The following is a 17,592-nucleotide window of genomic DNA, read 5'->3' on the forward strand; positions in this document are numbered from 1 at the left end:
ACCCTGGTGATTCAGTTGTTGCTGGGTAGTGCTTACACCAGGCCAGGACTTTTCTGCTTCCCATGCTCTGCCAGGGGCACTGGAAGCTGGGAGGGGGCACAGCCAGGACAGCTGACCCCAACTGGCCCCAGGGCTATTCCAGACCGTACGGCATCATGCTCAGCATGTAAAGCTGTGGGAAGAAGAAGGAAAGGGGGGATGTTTGGAGTGACGGCATTTGTCTTCCCAAGTCACCGTTACGCGTGATGGAGCCCTGCTTTCCTGGGGACGGCTGAGCCCCTGCCTGCCCATGGGAAGCAGTGAATGAATTCCTTGTTTTGCTTTGCTTGCGTGTGCGGCTTTTGCTTTTCCTATTAAACTGTCTATGTCAAACCCATGAGTCTTCTCACTCTTACTTTTCCGATTCTCTCCCCCAACCCACCTGGGCGGGGGGGAGTGAGCGAGTGCCTGTGTTGGGCTGAGTTAAACCTGGGCTGGGGTTAAATCCCAACAGTCCTTTGGTTGTCTCCCACTCTTTGAGCCTTGTAGAGAGTTTGAATTGAAAACAAAATGGAAAACATGGCTCCCCTCCCCATACAGGTTTCAATTCAGCAAATAAGGCGTGTGTGTTGCCTCTAACCTGGAGCTGCCCAAGTCATTGAAGTGAAATTCACCTCCGGACTGCTGCTCCCTAGGGCTGCAAGCACAAGTGGCTCCACCAGGCTGGTACTGGCAACTGCAGATCCATGTCCAGTTACCGCATGGTGCTGTTTTGAAGCTTTACTTTCCATCTAGTGGTAACTGAAGGCTTAAACACTTCCCATGCTACTACAGAGTAAGCACATCTCCAATTTATTGGACATGACACAGCATAGCTAGACAACACCTTTACAAAAATACTTGAAAGCTGTTATTTCAGCTGTACAAATATATAGATGCAAGTTCCTCTTCACTGGAAAATACAGAAATCTTATACAAGTCTCTCTTTTAAAAAAATAAAAACGATAGTAATACACCGTCAGTTATGTCCATCATGATCTTGAATGTTCAATATAGAGAATTACTAACATCGGTCCAAATATGTCTCAAAATTAAGCATTACTTGGCTTTCTACAGAACTTTCCTTGGAGGATTACAAAGCCTCTACAAAGTGCTCATGCATTATACACCCAGGTAATCCTTGGGAAAGAAAGCGCGCTGAGGGCAGGGGAGGGAGGGGAGAACAAACATTTTATAAACATGGGAACTGGGATGTAAAGGTTGTGTGACATTCAGAAACTGCAAGAGACCGTGTACAGCAAGAGTCCCCAGCCTGGCGCTTAACCCTTAGGTTGTGCTTTTATCTATCTGGTAGGTTTTGTCTTAAAATTAATGGCTCTCTTCAGGGAAGGCTTTAAGGATACTTTAAATGAAAATCTTCCTAAAGTGGTATTTTCAGAATTTCAGAAGTTTGTTGGGTTTTGTTTTTTTTTTAATGGCAGATGTTTGTAACCTTGCTTTGTGAGCAGAGAATAGACACGTGGCCTGTGTTATGAAGCTGAGAAAGGACAGCGGTTTCCGCCTCCCAGTGACACGTAAGCCGGGTGCAGCCATCACTGCAATCTGCACGTGACAGCAAACCCGACGCTGCCGCTTCCGTGCACAGTCACCGTGAGCAGTGAACTGGCCAGCGCACAATGTGACTGGACGGCAAGCTGAGCTTTGGGATAAAAAACTTCCAGTTAAGTTTTTAAGTGAAAAGCCTTGTCACCCTCAGCTGGCCACCCTCCGTGCACGGCGGCAACAGCCCCAAAGGAAGCCATTCTCACCCCCCCTGGGCCACGCCATCACACGGCTGCCACACCCCGACTCCTTGGGCATTGCAAGTAATGTGAAACGACCAGATTTGCTCTCACTTTCCTTCTGTTTCACAGTGTATTGTTCCTAGCAAGCGTGTTGTACTTTGGCTACAGAAGAATATACTTATGGGGAACAGCAAAATTCCCATTTTACTGTTACGAATGTTGCTGGGATCTGGGAAAATGGTTGGGAACACATTCATTGCTCTACTGAAGTCTTTGTCACTACTTTGAAAGGGCACTGCCACGCTTCAGATACGACATCTCCGAATATTTCTAACAGAAGGAAGGCTCCTACGTGTAACGGACTGCCACCCACTAGTCAGAGGTTTCAGTTCCTTCACCAAACATTGAAGTTATGATCCTAGTTTCTGAGCTACAGGTGAAAACTCATCCCGCTCAAAGTGCTTTGGGCTGACGACGATGCATAAAGTGAATGATGACACTTTTTTAAATGCATTTATACAAAGGACACAGATGGAGCTGTCCCCACCCCCCCGATGGCTCTGGCTGGACGTGGGGGTGCTCGCCTAACAGCGCCTGCGCGTTTCCGTAGGCACACCTCCCCGTGCGTAACCTTAAGCTGAGTATTCCAGGTACGCGCGCTCAGGTACTGGTCCTCAGCTGTCAGAAAAAGCGCAGTGTGAAACACTCGCATTTGTAGTGATGGTTTTAACTTTACATTTAAATAAGTTCAGGAATACCTGCAATCAACTGCCCTTTAAATAGATGTGTCCTTTTGGGGAATTTATAAAGTTTATGGATATATGGTCTTCAAAGATTATATAAGGCTCCTTGGAGCTTCCTTTTTTTGGAAATTAATTAGAGAACCTATTAAATTTTAGTATACAGTCAGCCTTATTCAGGCACAATATAACATAATCGTATACTCCTTTGAAACAAGCTTTACTTTTAAAGCTGTACTGCAGATCGCTTGGTGTTTCTTTTTCAAGTACTCTTAAGTAAAAGCATTTACACGTCTGTCTGAATGCCCAGGGCCACGTACACGCCCGCTTGGTGCTGTCCTTATTCACGCTCCACAGAGCCCCAAAGGACCTGGCAGAATAAATCAGGTTTTTTGAACCGCACTATGATGAGAACATGGTTCTCGTCTGGGGGTACTGCAGATCAGAGTCTCAGACTGCGCATAAACCAGCAATAGAGGGGCTGATGTGTAAAAGCATCACTCTGTCTTTACCTATTATATGAAAAATAGGCATATGTGAAAACTGTACATCCAAGATGGAATGAGCAACTTACGGTGATGTTCACAAAAGTCTCACCTGTATAACACAAAGGTCTCTCTACTGGTCTGCCACGTTATTGCTGACTTGATGGCAAAGATATTTGTTGTGCCCACCAGCTGCTTTTCATCCAATCTAGCTCCTTGTCTGAAAGTACGCAGTTGGGGAGGGCACTGAAGCAGAGCCCTGTATTCCTGTAAATTTATTTCTCCTCAACATAGGAAAAAGAAACTTTAGTGCTAAAGCGGCTGGGCGGATATTTAAATGGAGCTGTGGGAAAATGCAAGAGAGTGAGACTGTTTAAATGACACTGTGAGAACTTCCTCACTGATATGCCTGAATGCTGAACTGGTGGAGCTATTGTACCCGCAGAGGTGAAAGGGTAATTTGGTTTTCATAGTCAGAAAAGCATGATCCATGGCTTGTGATGGTATTTCTACAAGGAGCACACCTCACACTGGCAAGAAACTGAAATGTTGCCAGGTTTAAGTGACAAACTAGAATTAAATGAAAGCTTACCACTCCTTGATATCCTTTATATTCCGTAAGTACCTTGTATGGAGCACTCTGGGCCCAACCCAAGAAAAAAATGGCTAAATGTGAGTGAAAAAATGTATCAAGGGAGCAGCACTGCTCACGTACTTGAAGTTATGCAACTGGTGCATCAGTTCCAACAGGACCAGAGGATTACTTTCTGAGGATTATTTTCTCTTTAAGGTAAACAGCCAGCTAAATTTCAACTTCGTTATTATTATCCATGCAGTCACCTTTTATTGCATGTTTCTAGCCAAGCATCTGAAAAGCTACAGTGCCATTCTGCAAGCAAATGTCGTCAATCTAATAAATTAATTACATTCATTGAAAAAAAAACCACTAACAAATTTTAAGAGAAAAACCACCTCAAATATGACTTTTCTTTCCTTTCTATCCTCCAAGGGGGAAGAGAGAACTAAATGAAAACCAAACCCTCTGTTCAAGTCAGGTCATCATGACACAAAGCCGTGCAAACCCATAAATCCAGCAATGCTGACAGTCTCGCCTGGCAGCGTGCACGCAGGCTTCTGAGCCATGGAAAGTTGGGAGGGCTTTGGATATTGGCTCTGCAGCTGCAGGCTGACTTATCAGACGGAAGGAAAGGTCAGCGTGCCACAAACAGCGCGCCAGGCAAGAAATGTGCACTTGGGGTTGCGCTGCTGCATGGGTGGAGTGCAGCCCCGTCCTCTCCTGCCCTGGGGATAAACTAACCTTAAGTTCGTGGAGGTAGGAGACCACAGGAAGGAAGGCTCTCTACAGATACATTACCGCTCATGCTACCGATACATCACTGATAACTGAGATAAATATTTGGGGTTAGACAGGGACACAGGGAAGCAGCTGAGCTCCCCAGTAAACATAATGGAGAGAGACATTATTACTGTACTTTAAAAGAAAAAGAACTAAGGTAGTAATGAAGCATTGACTGGTCAGAAAACGCCAACTGAACTCTCAGCTTCTCTGCTGCAGATCTAACACAAGAAAACGTAACTGCAGCGCAGCTGAAGGAACAGCTGGAGTTCAGAAATACCTAAGCTCCAGTTTATTATGCACACACACAACTAGCCCATTCCTAAGCACCATGAAATCAGTCAGAAGTTTCTCAGACTACATTTCCCTCTGTCACGGACTAGGTGTTAACAAACCCACATCCCCCTTTCCCTAAAGGCTGGTCAAAACTGTTGATCCAGCTAAGATCTCTGAAACCACGAGCCACATGTTTGACCTTTTGTATTTCTTCAAGCAGAGCAGGTACAACTGTGAAGCAACTTGGTGTGAAGGAGCAGAGCAGTTGGCCAGGGCTGGAGGTCTCCTCTTCTCTGCACTGCATAGTCACTGCTCTCAATACACAGCCGGGCTGCCACAGGCACTTCAACCTACAAAACAGTCTTTAAAAACTATAAATGTGATGCCTCTACAAAGCTGAAGAGCAACAGCAGAGCTCAAAGGAAATGGCTGCCTCCATGGTCTGGTTGGTTTGCCTCACTGAAGTACCAGCAGAAGGCAATGCTACAGGCCTTGGGTCAAAAATGCCTCGACTGTACAGAACAGGACAGGCTTAGCTTCAAGCATCGCTTATGTTATTTAGTGTAAGAAAGATGAAGAACTTTAGGTCATAGATCAGACAAAAAGTTACAGCTGGACAGCTTTCTAATTCGTACAACAGGTCTCATACCTTTACAGTGTAATCAGGCACATTGTAAATGTCATTAAACAACGGAGTCCATCTGCTGAAACCTCTTATTTCTACTATGCAAAATGCAACATTAGAAGATCCAGCATTGTTATGCTTCGTTCAGTATACTGAGAAGCACTACAAGATTTTATTTAGACCTATTTGTAAAGCTCAAATCAAAAAATACCTTCATCTTTAAACAAATGTCAATGCAGAGAAATAGAGACAGCTAAAAAGCCTCACACTCTCTGAAAAACTCAGAGACAAGAACTAGCTTGCTGATGGCTCTCTGGACAGTGTTGGAAAGTCGCAGTACATGAGATGGCTACAGGGAAGGAAGCAATCTTGTGATCACTGTTCATGGTGTCTGTGTAATCCGGAGCAAATGACAGTGTCAAAACGGAGACTAAAGGCAATTTTATAACTGGGCTCAAAGCTGGAAGTTCTCAAATTCAAACTTGTTTTTTCCTAACTTCAGACAATGAAGTAATGGATACAGGGCTTTCAAATGCGTAGAGCAGCCGCGTTTAGCCACACTTGTGCTGTCTGATGTTAGTGCATTTAAAATGACCGTGAAGTTCTGGGAATTCTTTCTGTGAGTTAGAGATCCTTAAGAAATACGATTTGAAGATGTTTTTAACCTTTGTAATCCATTCCCAAAAGACATCTGTTCTTCCTTTTTGTTTATGTCTTTGAGACAAATAGAGACCATTTCAGACTAATCTGCCATATTTATGGGACACGGTGACATGGCAGCCACTCGGAACAAACTTGAGGGATTGAGTAAAAGGCAGATGTAGCCTGATCTGGGGCACTCCTAAGGCAAGCATACTGCCTGCTCCGTTTTCCAATTTCAGAATGAGGGTGTCAAGGAATAATTTTTAGTGTGGGAAGTTCCTGTTAACAGTTTAATCTAAACAATAACACAGACAGTCTGTTTATTCAATGGTAAATCATGTGGCAATGCTTAAATTCCCAAAGAATGCATGCAAATATTGTTGTTAGACAAAAGTGGAATGGCTGAAATGGACTTTATACTAAGCTCCACAATTACTGAATGCAAATACAAAGAAAAATAAAGAAAACAAAACTTCAATATGTAGAAATAGAGAATTTTGTGTTATTTATTAAAACATAATGGCTTTAAGGATCACAGTTAGAAGTCAGACTGTATTGAATATGAAAGAAATTGCTTGTCTCTGGGCAGTTAGAAATGACGAACCTGGTCAACTAACACAAAAGCCTGCTTGTACCCTTTTATCCAGGGCCGGATCTTTGCACCAATTCCAATGGGTTTTGTACTACTGGGTGGGAATCTCAAAACCATTTTTAACCCAAGTCGTAATGTAGCTTCTTCTTGACTGGCTTTAGTAATTGTAAATAGTAGGGGATGCCTTTAGTTCTACCTTCAGTTGTTAGTTGTCCACATTTTTTCAAGAATCAGGATTTAATTTTCATGAACAAGTAACATAATTTATACTGTTAATGAGGGGCACCCTGATTTAATCAGGGCTACTGAACTTAGAACCAGTGAGCCTTTGTTCAGGTGCAAGGCTACAGCTGCTCACCATCAGCAGTATGCTACCCCACCATGGATGCATCCAACATGTAATGGGGAACAGCAAAGCGTATGGCCAGCAAGCACCCAAGCAGGACTCACAGTTTCCTACGTTGTTAGAGAATTTGAGTATCGTTTTTAGTGACTGACAATTTGTCATATTTTAATAGACCCATAAATTCTTCTTGGTCTTTATATGTTCCTCTGTTGTTTGAATATATCAACCATTTACTGCCTTAAATGTGTAAGTTGTTTAGTGGTGGGATGGCAGGGTTAGGTTAACGGTTGGACTTGATGATCTTAAAGGTCTTTTCCAACCTAAACAATTCTATGATTCTATGATTCTATATCTGTATTGAAGGAAAAAACACCACCACATTATAATTTTTCAGTCAAATATTTCATTTCCATGGTAAAACATTATATTCTTCTTGATTTTATACAGCTAATTTAGTCCAATTCCTCTTTTCCAGTTACCTCAATTATAATGGCATGCCTTCAAATTATAAAATATGTAGCTCCGCTAAATAGTACCGAAATGAGTCTGATGTGTATCAAAATGTTTGTAGTCATATTTTCCATTCCTTTTTGCATTTAATCTTTCTATAATTTGATGTTAATGGCTGTTCGAGTATTCAGCATTGGAATTCAAAACATTAAGATTATTAAGAGTTGTAGTCAGTGAAAACATCTCTATTTAAAGCTTCTGAAATACAGAATTTTAAAGTTGATGAATTTAAGATTATAGCTAAGTGATTCAGCTTTAGTGAGTGCTGAACTTTTAAGGGAAATAACACAAACCAAATGTGAGTGGATTTGCATACACATTACTTCTGGCATAATATACGCTGAAATTTCCTTAAGCTTTCAAATTTTTGAAGGAGAGCTGCACTGAGTGATGCAGCGCAGTCCACTACACCGAACTCGCAGTTTCAATGCCGTATGAGCACAGACAAGAATACGAATGTGTATTTTGTGGGTAGCACTTCAGTTACTCATGAAGGTACTGCAGTGATGTCTACTTAACCCTGGACAGCTGACTTTGAAGGGATATTTCGGTGAGGCAGATTAATTAATAAAAAGTGAAATATCCGTGAGAAAATGTGGGCAATATTTATTTTAATTCCTCCAAAATCTTGTATTACACATATGCCCACATGTACCCATGCACACAATGTACTAAAGTAAAAAGTTTACACCGTGTCATAACAGAAATTTGAGAGCGTGTAACATGTAAGAAAAATGTATAAGATAACTGTTCTTAGAAATCTGAAAACTCTATTCATTGTCATTCTTATGCATATCTAAAAAGCAACGTAGCCAAGTTTACAAAACATTTCTTATGACTGTTGTGATTTTTGCAGTTAAGGAATCAGGAACTCACAATATGTACATCAAGCTTAAATGGCTTGTGTATGTTACAAGTATAAAGCAGTAGGCAGGGTAAGTATGACTGAAGTCCTGACGTTGCAAAATCTTGACCAAAATAAACAAACAAACAAAAAGTGACCCAGAAATCATCTCTATGATAAGAGAAAAGACATTTCACTTTTTGTGAAAGAGAAGAGGTTTCACCATCCCTGCCAGAATCTTGGGTAGCTGGGCAGCAATCACCTCTGACATCATCTCGGGGAATTCAACGCTCAGTGCACGGGACTGGAGAAATGTGTTCAGACAGAAGAGATGGAGCTGTTTCACTAGCTGGATGTAATAAAATACAAACATGATAAATCAGGCTAACAGTAATGCAGCCAGATAAACATGCTGTCAATCACTTATCTCATACATCCCTCAGCTGACATCATTATATACCTTCTGCTGTCATTGCTTGAATCAATGTCGGTACTTGTCATTCCCTATCAAAATATCGTCTGATGGCAAAAAGTCATAAATACAGCTAAATGGTATATCATACCAAAACAGCGCCTGACTAACATTATAAAATGTTATCATCCTCTCTGATGGCATGCACCATGAACAACAGCAGTTACTTAACAAGCATTCAATCTTTCATTTTATCCTCACGTTCAACACATGTCTCCGTGCCTTGTTTACTGTATGCTATTCAAACACTGCATTTGGGGACAGCATTTACTGTTTCTTTGTGAGCTTTCCCGTGGTTCTGATTATGACCACATCTGGGTATGCTGCAAACATTAAACTCCACAGGTCCTTGTCCCTTGAAAGCAACTGCTCAATATATGTCACTATTTAACCTCTTCTATCTCCTCTGAAAAGTTCCAATTTTATTTTTTCTTTAAGACTTGTCACTTCTACATCACCAAATATCATACTAATTCTTCTACTCTAGGCTTTAACAACACACAGTCTCACCAGTGTGATTATCTTTTCCTTGTATCTCCCATCACTTTATCAGCCTGAGCTGTAACAGGGATTTGAACGAAGATACTCTATGGACCAAACAGTACCCTAACCATCGCTTTGCTGGGTATTTTGCAGCAAGCCTCACTCACTCACTTCCACTAAGGCTATTCTACTTTACTTTTCAAGTATTTGAAATTAAGAGTTGACTCTACAGCCCAGCACTCAAAAGAGTTTTCCTCTGGACGCTGTGACACTCAGATTGCAAGTGATTACTACAGGTAAGGCAGGAAAACCTTTTATCCAAAGCAAGACTGATCCAAACAGGTTCCTGGAGCACAGGGCTACCCTGAGTACTACACTGGCCAGGACTTGTTTTTGCAAGTAAAAGGTGACTGACTGAAATCCAGGGAAGGATTTATCACTGACAGTCCCAAGTGATGACTGCAGTCTGACTACCAGTAAATACTTAAAGTTAAGCTTCGTACCCTCCCTTCAGAACTTTCTATTGTCTACCTTCACCTGTAAGAATGCTTTTCATATTTGTCTCATTCTCCTTTTGCTGGTATCTGAGACATTGTAATAGATAAATGGCGAATGTGAGTTCTGTGAATAGCAGAAGCTGATGGAGAGGATTGTGCAGTGGATCAAAAGACTCCAGGCCACCTTGTGAACCACGTAATAATCAATACTGTTGCCTCTCTTGAAGTCCCATAAATGGGACCCTCAAAGGGTGTTTTGGTTGGGTTTTTTTCCCCATCAGAAGGGGGCATTAGTGACAATGAAAGGTTTTAGATGAATAAATTAATTTATTCAAGAACAATTAAAATAAAATGCAGATTTGCTGAGTGAAGAATACAAACATGCAAAGACCCCATCCTTCCCTAAACTCCCTGCGAGCTCCTCACAACCAGCACTGAACTCAGAAGCACTCTTCCTAAACCGCCTCAGTGCCACTTCCCCAGTGCTTGCTAAAACTGTCAGACATGGCCCCGTACCTCTGCTTTTTGCCTCTCTTGCAGAGATTGATACAGAAGCCATTACAAAATAATATTCACGTGGGCAAAGGTTTATATGAAATGTCATTCCTCAGTTTTAATGGATGTTAAGCCAACAGGATACATGCTGGATTCTCAGAGATGTGGACAGGATTCAGCTGCATCTTTTAAGACACTTATGAACCTCCGTGATACTAGAGTTCTCAAAGATTACTCAGTTCCCCAATATAGACAGATACTGAAAACATGGCACAGAATATACACATAAAGTAGTTGAATTAAGGTTGCAAAACCAATCTTGGTTGTCTTTCTCTAATTCTTCGTAGCCTGACTTTGCAACTTGAATTGCCTATTCTATGCATTATTTAAATATTTTCATGACCATGTAAACACATGCACACACACACATGCTGCCCCTTACCAAAAACCGTAACTACTAGTTATGTTACAGAAATAGTGAAACAAAATGGTACCATTCAAATGCATGTTTCTCAAATACTTAAATCTTGTATACCATATAGTATATATACAATATATACTGATGGTGAATATATAGCCAGCTATTCACACAAATATACACAGTAAAGGAAAAATGTAGGGGTTTTTCTTTTCTTGTTAAGAAATGTTGACTAGCCACTTTCCATAAAATTACTTCTGAGAAATACTAGTTCCTTCTTGCATAAAAAGCAAAACACATTAACAAGTGAACTTACATCATGCATGGAATCCATCAGTTTTGTAAGATGATAGAAACGCTGTGAGTTGGCCACAACACCTTTCTGGCGCAAACCAATTGCCTTCACCAGTTCTCTAATGTAACTCGTTCTCATCTCATCAAATTGGCTTTGACTTCTTAGACCCTCCAAAGGAACTAAAAAGACAGTAACACTTGTGTTGCAATTTATTCTGAAGGCAACGAGAGAAATTTAAAGTATAGGAACAATTTATAGTATTTCACGCTGTGCAGTACAGTTCATTATTATACGCCAGGTACTTTTTCCCGTTCAACAGTTACTCCAGAATTAGTGATAAAATTAGTTAAAAGGCTATACCAGCAACAATCCGTCAATTGTGCTAATTGCTGATGTCTAGAAATAGCCGGAAGCTTCAGCTACACCTGTCTGCTGAAAAGAAGATGGCCAGAAGAACCACTCCTGTCCTGGAGGAAAGTTGTCATGGACTGGCTCATGTTTACACTGCTGAGGGTCAGCCCTCGTCAGAGCAGATTTGTGTTAGAGAGCTGTAGCTGGAGTGCTTCAAAATGGAGTCAAGGAATGAACTAACGGCTCCTAGGCCGTGTAGACAGCAAAGCATCCGGGGCTCGGGCATCCTGTTTGGACCTCTTTCACTTCACAGAATAGATGCACTATCAGAGTCTTAACTGTGAATAGCTTTTAAAGAAATTAGCAAGGAGGAGTAAATGGTTGAACTCACTCTTCTCTTTAATGGTCTGCCACGAGGAACAAAATAAGGACATGGAGAGAATACTGAAATGAACCTGTTATTGACTGCTACTGATAAGACCATACTTGATCACTGATGATAACTGTTGGGAGCATTTTAAGGAAACAGGCGTAAGCTCTAGACTCTACTTTCCTTGATATGGCAGTGATAGGAACCTTGACAAGACACAAGTCTTACAATTTATGTTGTCAAAGGCAACCCAGAAATTAAAAACTTGAAGCAATGAACTTGAAAAAATACTCCCATCTGGCAATCAAATCTAAGTCCTTGATTGTAATAGTCATACAATAACACGGTCTTGTTTCAAACATACTGGTTTTGAAAGAGCTGTTAAATTTCTTCCACTTTCCCTTCTCTCTTGCCAATGACATTTTACACTGCAATGTCACATTTAACATTTCGTATTCTGGCAGCAAGAATGAGAGGAAGGATTCACCTCACCGAACGTCAGACATTTTACAGTACAGGCATCTCAACCTGGGCTAGTTACCACAGCTTGCTGTAGTTTTAATGGGAAAAATCAGGCAAGTATTAGGCACAAGGCACGTTCACTGTTTTAGAAGTAGCTTTAGAAAGAGATGGATTATGCTACAGAGATGCTTATTTTTCTCCATGGACTCTAAAAGATTGTCACAAGCTCACATAGTTACTAAATTGCATGCTAGTTATCTAGGTATCTAGTACGTCTTCAATCTGGTATCAGGCCATGACTGATAGAACTGAACTTGCCATATGCTTATTTCTCTCTTTTTTTTGGCATAGCTCTACTTTCTTAAATCATAGTCTTTCTGAACTATTCATACTATTAGTTCCTAATAGTATATAGCCTCTGCAAGACAGAGCCCTATTTAGAACTTCTGGGGTGCTACTACAACACAGCATATTACATATAGTAAATAAGGACCTGTAAAATGGAAACAATTGCAGAAAATAAAAATGTTGGTCCCTTTTCTGCAAAGACTAATTCTGCTTTCAAGACAGCTTTTAGCCTGTCACAAGTACAATATAAGAAAACATCTAAGCCACAGCAAACTCAATGGAAAAACTGTAAAATCAAAAGCGATGTTAAAACATGGGGGCGGGGGGAAGGGGTCCATTAAGAATTAGAAATGTATTGAGACTGACATTCAGTTAGGTTTAATACAAATTAGTGTTTCTTCAAAATTATATGAAAAGTAAAAACCAGTTCATCTAAATAGTAAATAAACAGAAGACAGAATGAGAGACTAAAAGTTCAGACTTGATTTACTGTTAGTATATGAAAGCTTGAAATGGCCATACTTTCACATTTGAAGAGGATTAAGATGAATACCATGACTAAAATAAAAGTAGTCTTAAAAAACACTTCATAGCAACAATGAGGTTATATGGCTTTTGAAAACAGTTTTGTGGAATTATATTTATACAGTACCAAACGTTTACTAAATGTCTCAGCAACAACGGTTAGGTGTGTTCCTTTTCCCAAAGATCTGACAAATTGTTTTTTCCTATAAGACAATAAGTGCAGGAGAGAACAAAAAGCAAAACTCATCAGCACAGGTAGAAATATTTCTTTTTCTTTTAACTCATTTCTTGCATATATATAAACAAATAATCTCAAAAATGAGTCTCTGAGGGCGACATAGTTGATAAAGAATGGTAGCTTGATGAATACTGTTAAACTGATGCACTCAATGATGAGAGGGATTGGACCATTGCAATTTTTTGAATTGTATTTGAACTTTGTGGGACAGAAACAGGGAGCTGGAATATCCCAAATGTATCTAAATTTCACTGGAATGTAAAACTTCCCCTCTATGGTTCAGATAGACAAGGGAGTTCATTTAGTGACGAAAACAAGGTGGAAAACATTTAAAATAGGAATACATTCAAATTCCCACAAAACAACTGGAGGTATATCAGAGAGGGACTTTCATCCACTTTATTTTTATTGCTTTAGCAGAGTGTATGGTATTTTGCTATTATTTTAGTGTTCATATGAGCTAAATTTAATCTTTACTGCTTACACCAATTTTTTTTAAGCATAAGCTTATGCAAATACCAGCCAAGTACAGCTTAAGAGGGAATAAATTTTAGTTCCTTATCTTTTACTGGAATTTTGTACAACCAGCAAGCAGGTTATGCAGGATTTGCACATCTCTTCTCCGACTCCGTAAGTGTGTAGAGAACCAAACTTCAACATTCTTCCAATTATATTTCTCGGAGGTGATTATTCTCATTTCTAATAGCACTTGTACCATTTTAAAACCTTCCATTTGTGGATTCACAGCTAACAATTATGGCCTCGGCAGATGTACATTTTAATATTTTAGGAAAGGTTTTGGACGATAGTTTCATCAACTACTACATATCCCATTTGAAGTGGAATGCAGCTGTATGCTGGAGTCTTTAAAAGATGAGTATGATTAAAAGTGACCATGGATTTGTTCTAGAGAAACAAACCAAAGAAAAATATTTCCATTTGTTTATATCCATGCTAAACTTGACCTATTTATAACTATAAAAAGTTGGACACATGTTAGTATTGTTTGCCATGTCCATCTCCCTAATTCTTTTGAGTAAACATGCTTTAGGTTCTTAGCCAAGATAAAGGCCTCAGTCTTGATAATTTATTAAATATTTGCTAATACATTTCTAATGCTTGTAAAGTTTTTTTTTAATCTGTGTCATTTAAGCTGAAGAGCTTCCAGGCAGAAATACTGCACACTTGATTTGAAAATGTGTAATACAGAATAGCTATATATCAAAGGGACCCAACATTTCGCCAGTGTCTTTATACAGAATAAAACCAACAATTAATCACAAATTATTCTTTCCTTACAAACACTAGAAAAATATTTTTTGTCTTGGAATACTAACATTCCTCCTAAAGACGTTTCCATTTGTTAAGCCAGATAGCTTAGCAATTGTCAAGTTAAACAACATGATTCAAAGTTCTTTTACTAGTGAGATGTTACAAAGAAATAAAAGAACCTACTTGTGTTGAGAAGTAACAGTGCTTTCATACATAGGAACTCTTCTTGACTAACTTGAAGTCTGACAAATTCCTGTGGGAGTTGCCACATGGATAGACACAGGGAATAGAACGATGATTCTTTCATCCTCTGTCTTACACCCAGAAAAGGTAAAAAAAAATTTAAAAACATGAAAATAAAGAAAAGGAACAGGCTCTGGTACTAATTGCTTGAAGGAAGTGCCTTATCAGTTTAATTACCACATTACAGAGATTAAAGAAAGCGGTTCTAAATTTAAACAAGAGGTTTATATAATTATAAAGAGGTTCTAATCATAAACAGGTGTATGTAAACAAGTTATAAATTAGAAACAATTTTCCAACTTTTTTGTACCTACACTAGTTTAATTGTAATGAATGTGCTATTATTTTGCATGTTTAATCTGTTACTGCTGTCCGTAAAAAAAACCTTGGAGGCTATCAAAGATGAATGCTAACCACCAAAGAAGTGTTTTTATTAATTAAGAACACCCTAATAATTAATGTGAAGTACTTTCTTTTTCTTTTAGAGGTTGATAGATTTTCACATTATCTGAAAAGATTTCAAAGCATTATACTAAAAATAAACCTTAAGAGTTTATAGAAAACTTGTTAAGTTTTGCAAAAATGTCTACATTAAAATACTCTGTTGTAAATCTAACACTGTACTACTAATGGCAATGATATTCTTTTGTAGCATTTTATGCCATTAAAGAAACAGTTAAAAATGTTAAGTGTAAATATATACAAAAAGCATTTAAGTAAACTTAGACATTAATACAGCCTTATCTAAACTCCTGCAGAAGTAAACAGGACAAATCATACAGGGAGATAAATAAAACTGTTTGGTTTTTTGCAGCACTTAAATCCTACTTTTCTCTTTGAGATTTTGGTATACTGAGTATATTTTATTGCATATATTTATTGGGAAGGCAGTTTTCAACTGAACTTACTGCAACAATAGCATTTCAAAGTTTTTAAACTAAACTGAATTCATTGCACATTAACCTGAAGATCTAATAATTTGGGCTAATTTTATAAAGCTGCATCCCGATCTGGGTGAATTAGGTACAACGAGAACATTAAATTTTGCCCGTCCCCCTTACGAAGTTCCAGATCAGCGTTCCAACCTGACTGCAGATAGTACGACCAACAATGAAAACAGGAGATATTTTCCATTAAGAAAAGACTTCTCTCTAGCACTGATTTTTTTTCTTCTGTTATTTAAAGTGTTACCGTTATCTTAAACAAAAATGATTTCAGCTTTGTTCAACATCTGATATCTTGTACCAGCTCTTAAATCACTTGAACATGGACATTTAATCTGTTAGATCTGAAAGGATTGATTACTTCTACAGCTACTTTAAATCTCCCTTCCTATTCCTTTCTAGAATTTTCTGTTCCTAAGTGATATCTATGAAGCGTGACAGCAGCTTGCAGGGTATGCTTAAATGCTGTTCTTAGTCATGGTTTCAGACACTGCAAAGCGTAAGTCACAGTAAATCCCTGTAGGATTTTAATTGATTAAATTGATGTAGGAATTTAATTGATGAAATTGTTGTCAAAATAACACTTCTGGCTTTATCGGTCTGAAACTGATGCTACCAAACAAGTCATTCCCAAGGAGCGCTACAACTCAGTTTACTAAATGGCAGATTGGCTGTGAAACAATCTTTGGATTGTGGTTTCACGGTCATTTTGAAACAATTCAAGTGTGTGTTGCCCTGTAGAAGGAATTTCCATTATCTCTTTCCACCTCTAGGTGCGCACTCCTGCTATTCTGGCATCAGTGCCTGCATGTCCATGTGGTGAGTCAGTTCAGGGATCACCTCCATCTGCTAATTAATGGCTTTTTCTGGGGTATTTCTCAAGCATATGATTTCCTTATCTGTTTGACAGTGCAGCCAGATAGTGTTTGATCCAGCTTAAGTGAAATCATGGGGATGCGTGACCAGGGCAGGGAGGCAGGTGGAGTTGACTTTTTTGGTTGTGTTCAGCACTTCCCTTTGCTTAAAGTGGTCACGAAAGTACAGTCCTACAAATCATTGTAGACAAAGAAGTTGCTTACATTTTACTGATCTAAAAGCAAACTTACTTCCCAATAAATAATTGCAGCTATGATTTAGTGTGCCAGTTACTCTTCATGTCTAACTCTTCATTTATAATGTTTCTAATACAACCCTGATGAGATGTTCTACAACCAAGAGAAGGGTATTTTATCAGTCCACCTACTTCTCAATGTAGGTGGTCTTGAGCTGCAAACAAGAAGCTGTCTCTGAGGGACTACAACCAGGTTTCATAAATCTCAACCCTCTCTTGAAGAAAGTCTTCTTCACAAGGTAGCAGCAGTGGTCTGCATACAGAGTAATACCCCAAGACATGCCATCATGGCCTAACGCCATTTCACTCTGTGCTGCTTCTGAATGTAACCATGAGATGTATCACAGACTATGCTGGGACAGAATACAGTCAGAAGTTCTCTCAATTTCATCCCTTCAAAGTATTTCAACTCGTACAGCATAATTAATGCACATGGGAGAGGAAAGAATTCATTACTCTATAACCTCACAGTAATTTAGCCATCTGGAAGAGAAAAGGTCAGCAGCTACAGGGCCAGCTCCACTGAATGTTTTCTATAAAGAACTTCACCAGCAAGAACCTGCTGGGTTCCAGTTGGCAGCCGGTCACAAGCGGTGTCCCCCAGGGCTCAGTTCTAGGGCCAGTCTTGTTTAATATCTTTATCAATGACCTGGATGAGGGGATTGAGTGTGCCCTCAGCAAATTTGCAGACGACACCAAACTGGGTGGTAGTGTTGATCTGCTTGAGGGGAGGAGGGCTCTGCAGAGAGACCTGGACAGGCTGGATCGATGGGCCGAGGCCAACTGCATGAGGTTCAACAAGGCCAAGTGCCGGGTCCTGCACTTTGGTCACAACAACCCCATGCAGCGCTACAGGCTTGGGGAAGAGTGGCTGGAAAGCTGCCTGGC

General features: G+C 39.7%; 1 protein-coding gene across 1 annotated transcript in view; it reads right to left on the reverse strand.

The window, feature by feature from the left end:
• Positions 1-8,373: 8,373 nt before the first annotated feature.
• PGR (progesterone receptor) overlaps positions 8,374-17,592 on the reverse strand; it is a 53,585-nt gene continuing 44,366 nt past the window's right edge. The window contains exons 6-8 of the mRNA XM_009649469.2: positions 14,590-14,720; positions 10,862-11,019; positions 8,374-8,529 (exon numbers count right to left, since the gene is read on the reverse strand). Coding sequence (XP_009647764.1) covers positions 8,374-8,529; positions 10,862-11,019; positions 14,590-14,720 — 445 coding nt within the window. The remainder of the gene's footprint in view (positions 8,530-10,861; positions 11,020-14,589; positions 14,721-17,592) is intronic.

The sequence above is a fragment of the Egretta garzetta genome, unplaced genomic scaffold, assembly GCF_000687185.1.
Source record: "Egretta garzetta isolate BGI_Z169 unplaced genomic scaffold, ASM68718v1 scaffold492, whole genome shotgun sequence".
NCBI lineage: Eukaryota > Metazoa > Chordata > Aves > Pelecaniformes > Ardeidae > Egretta > Egretta garzetta.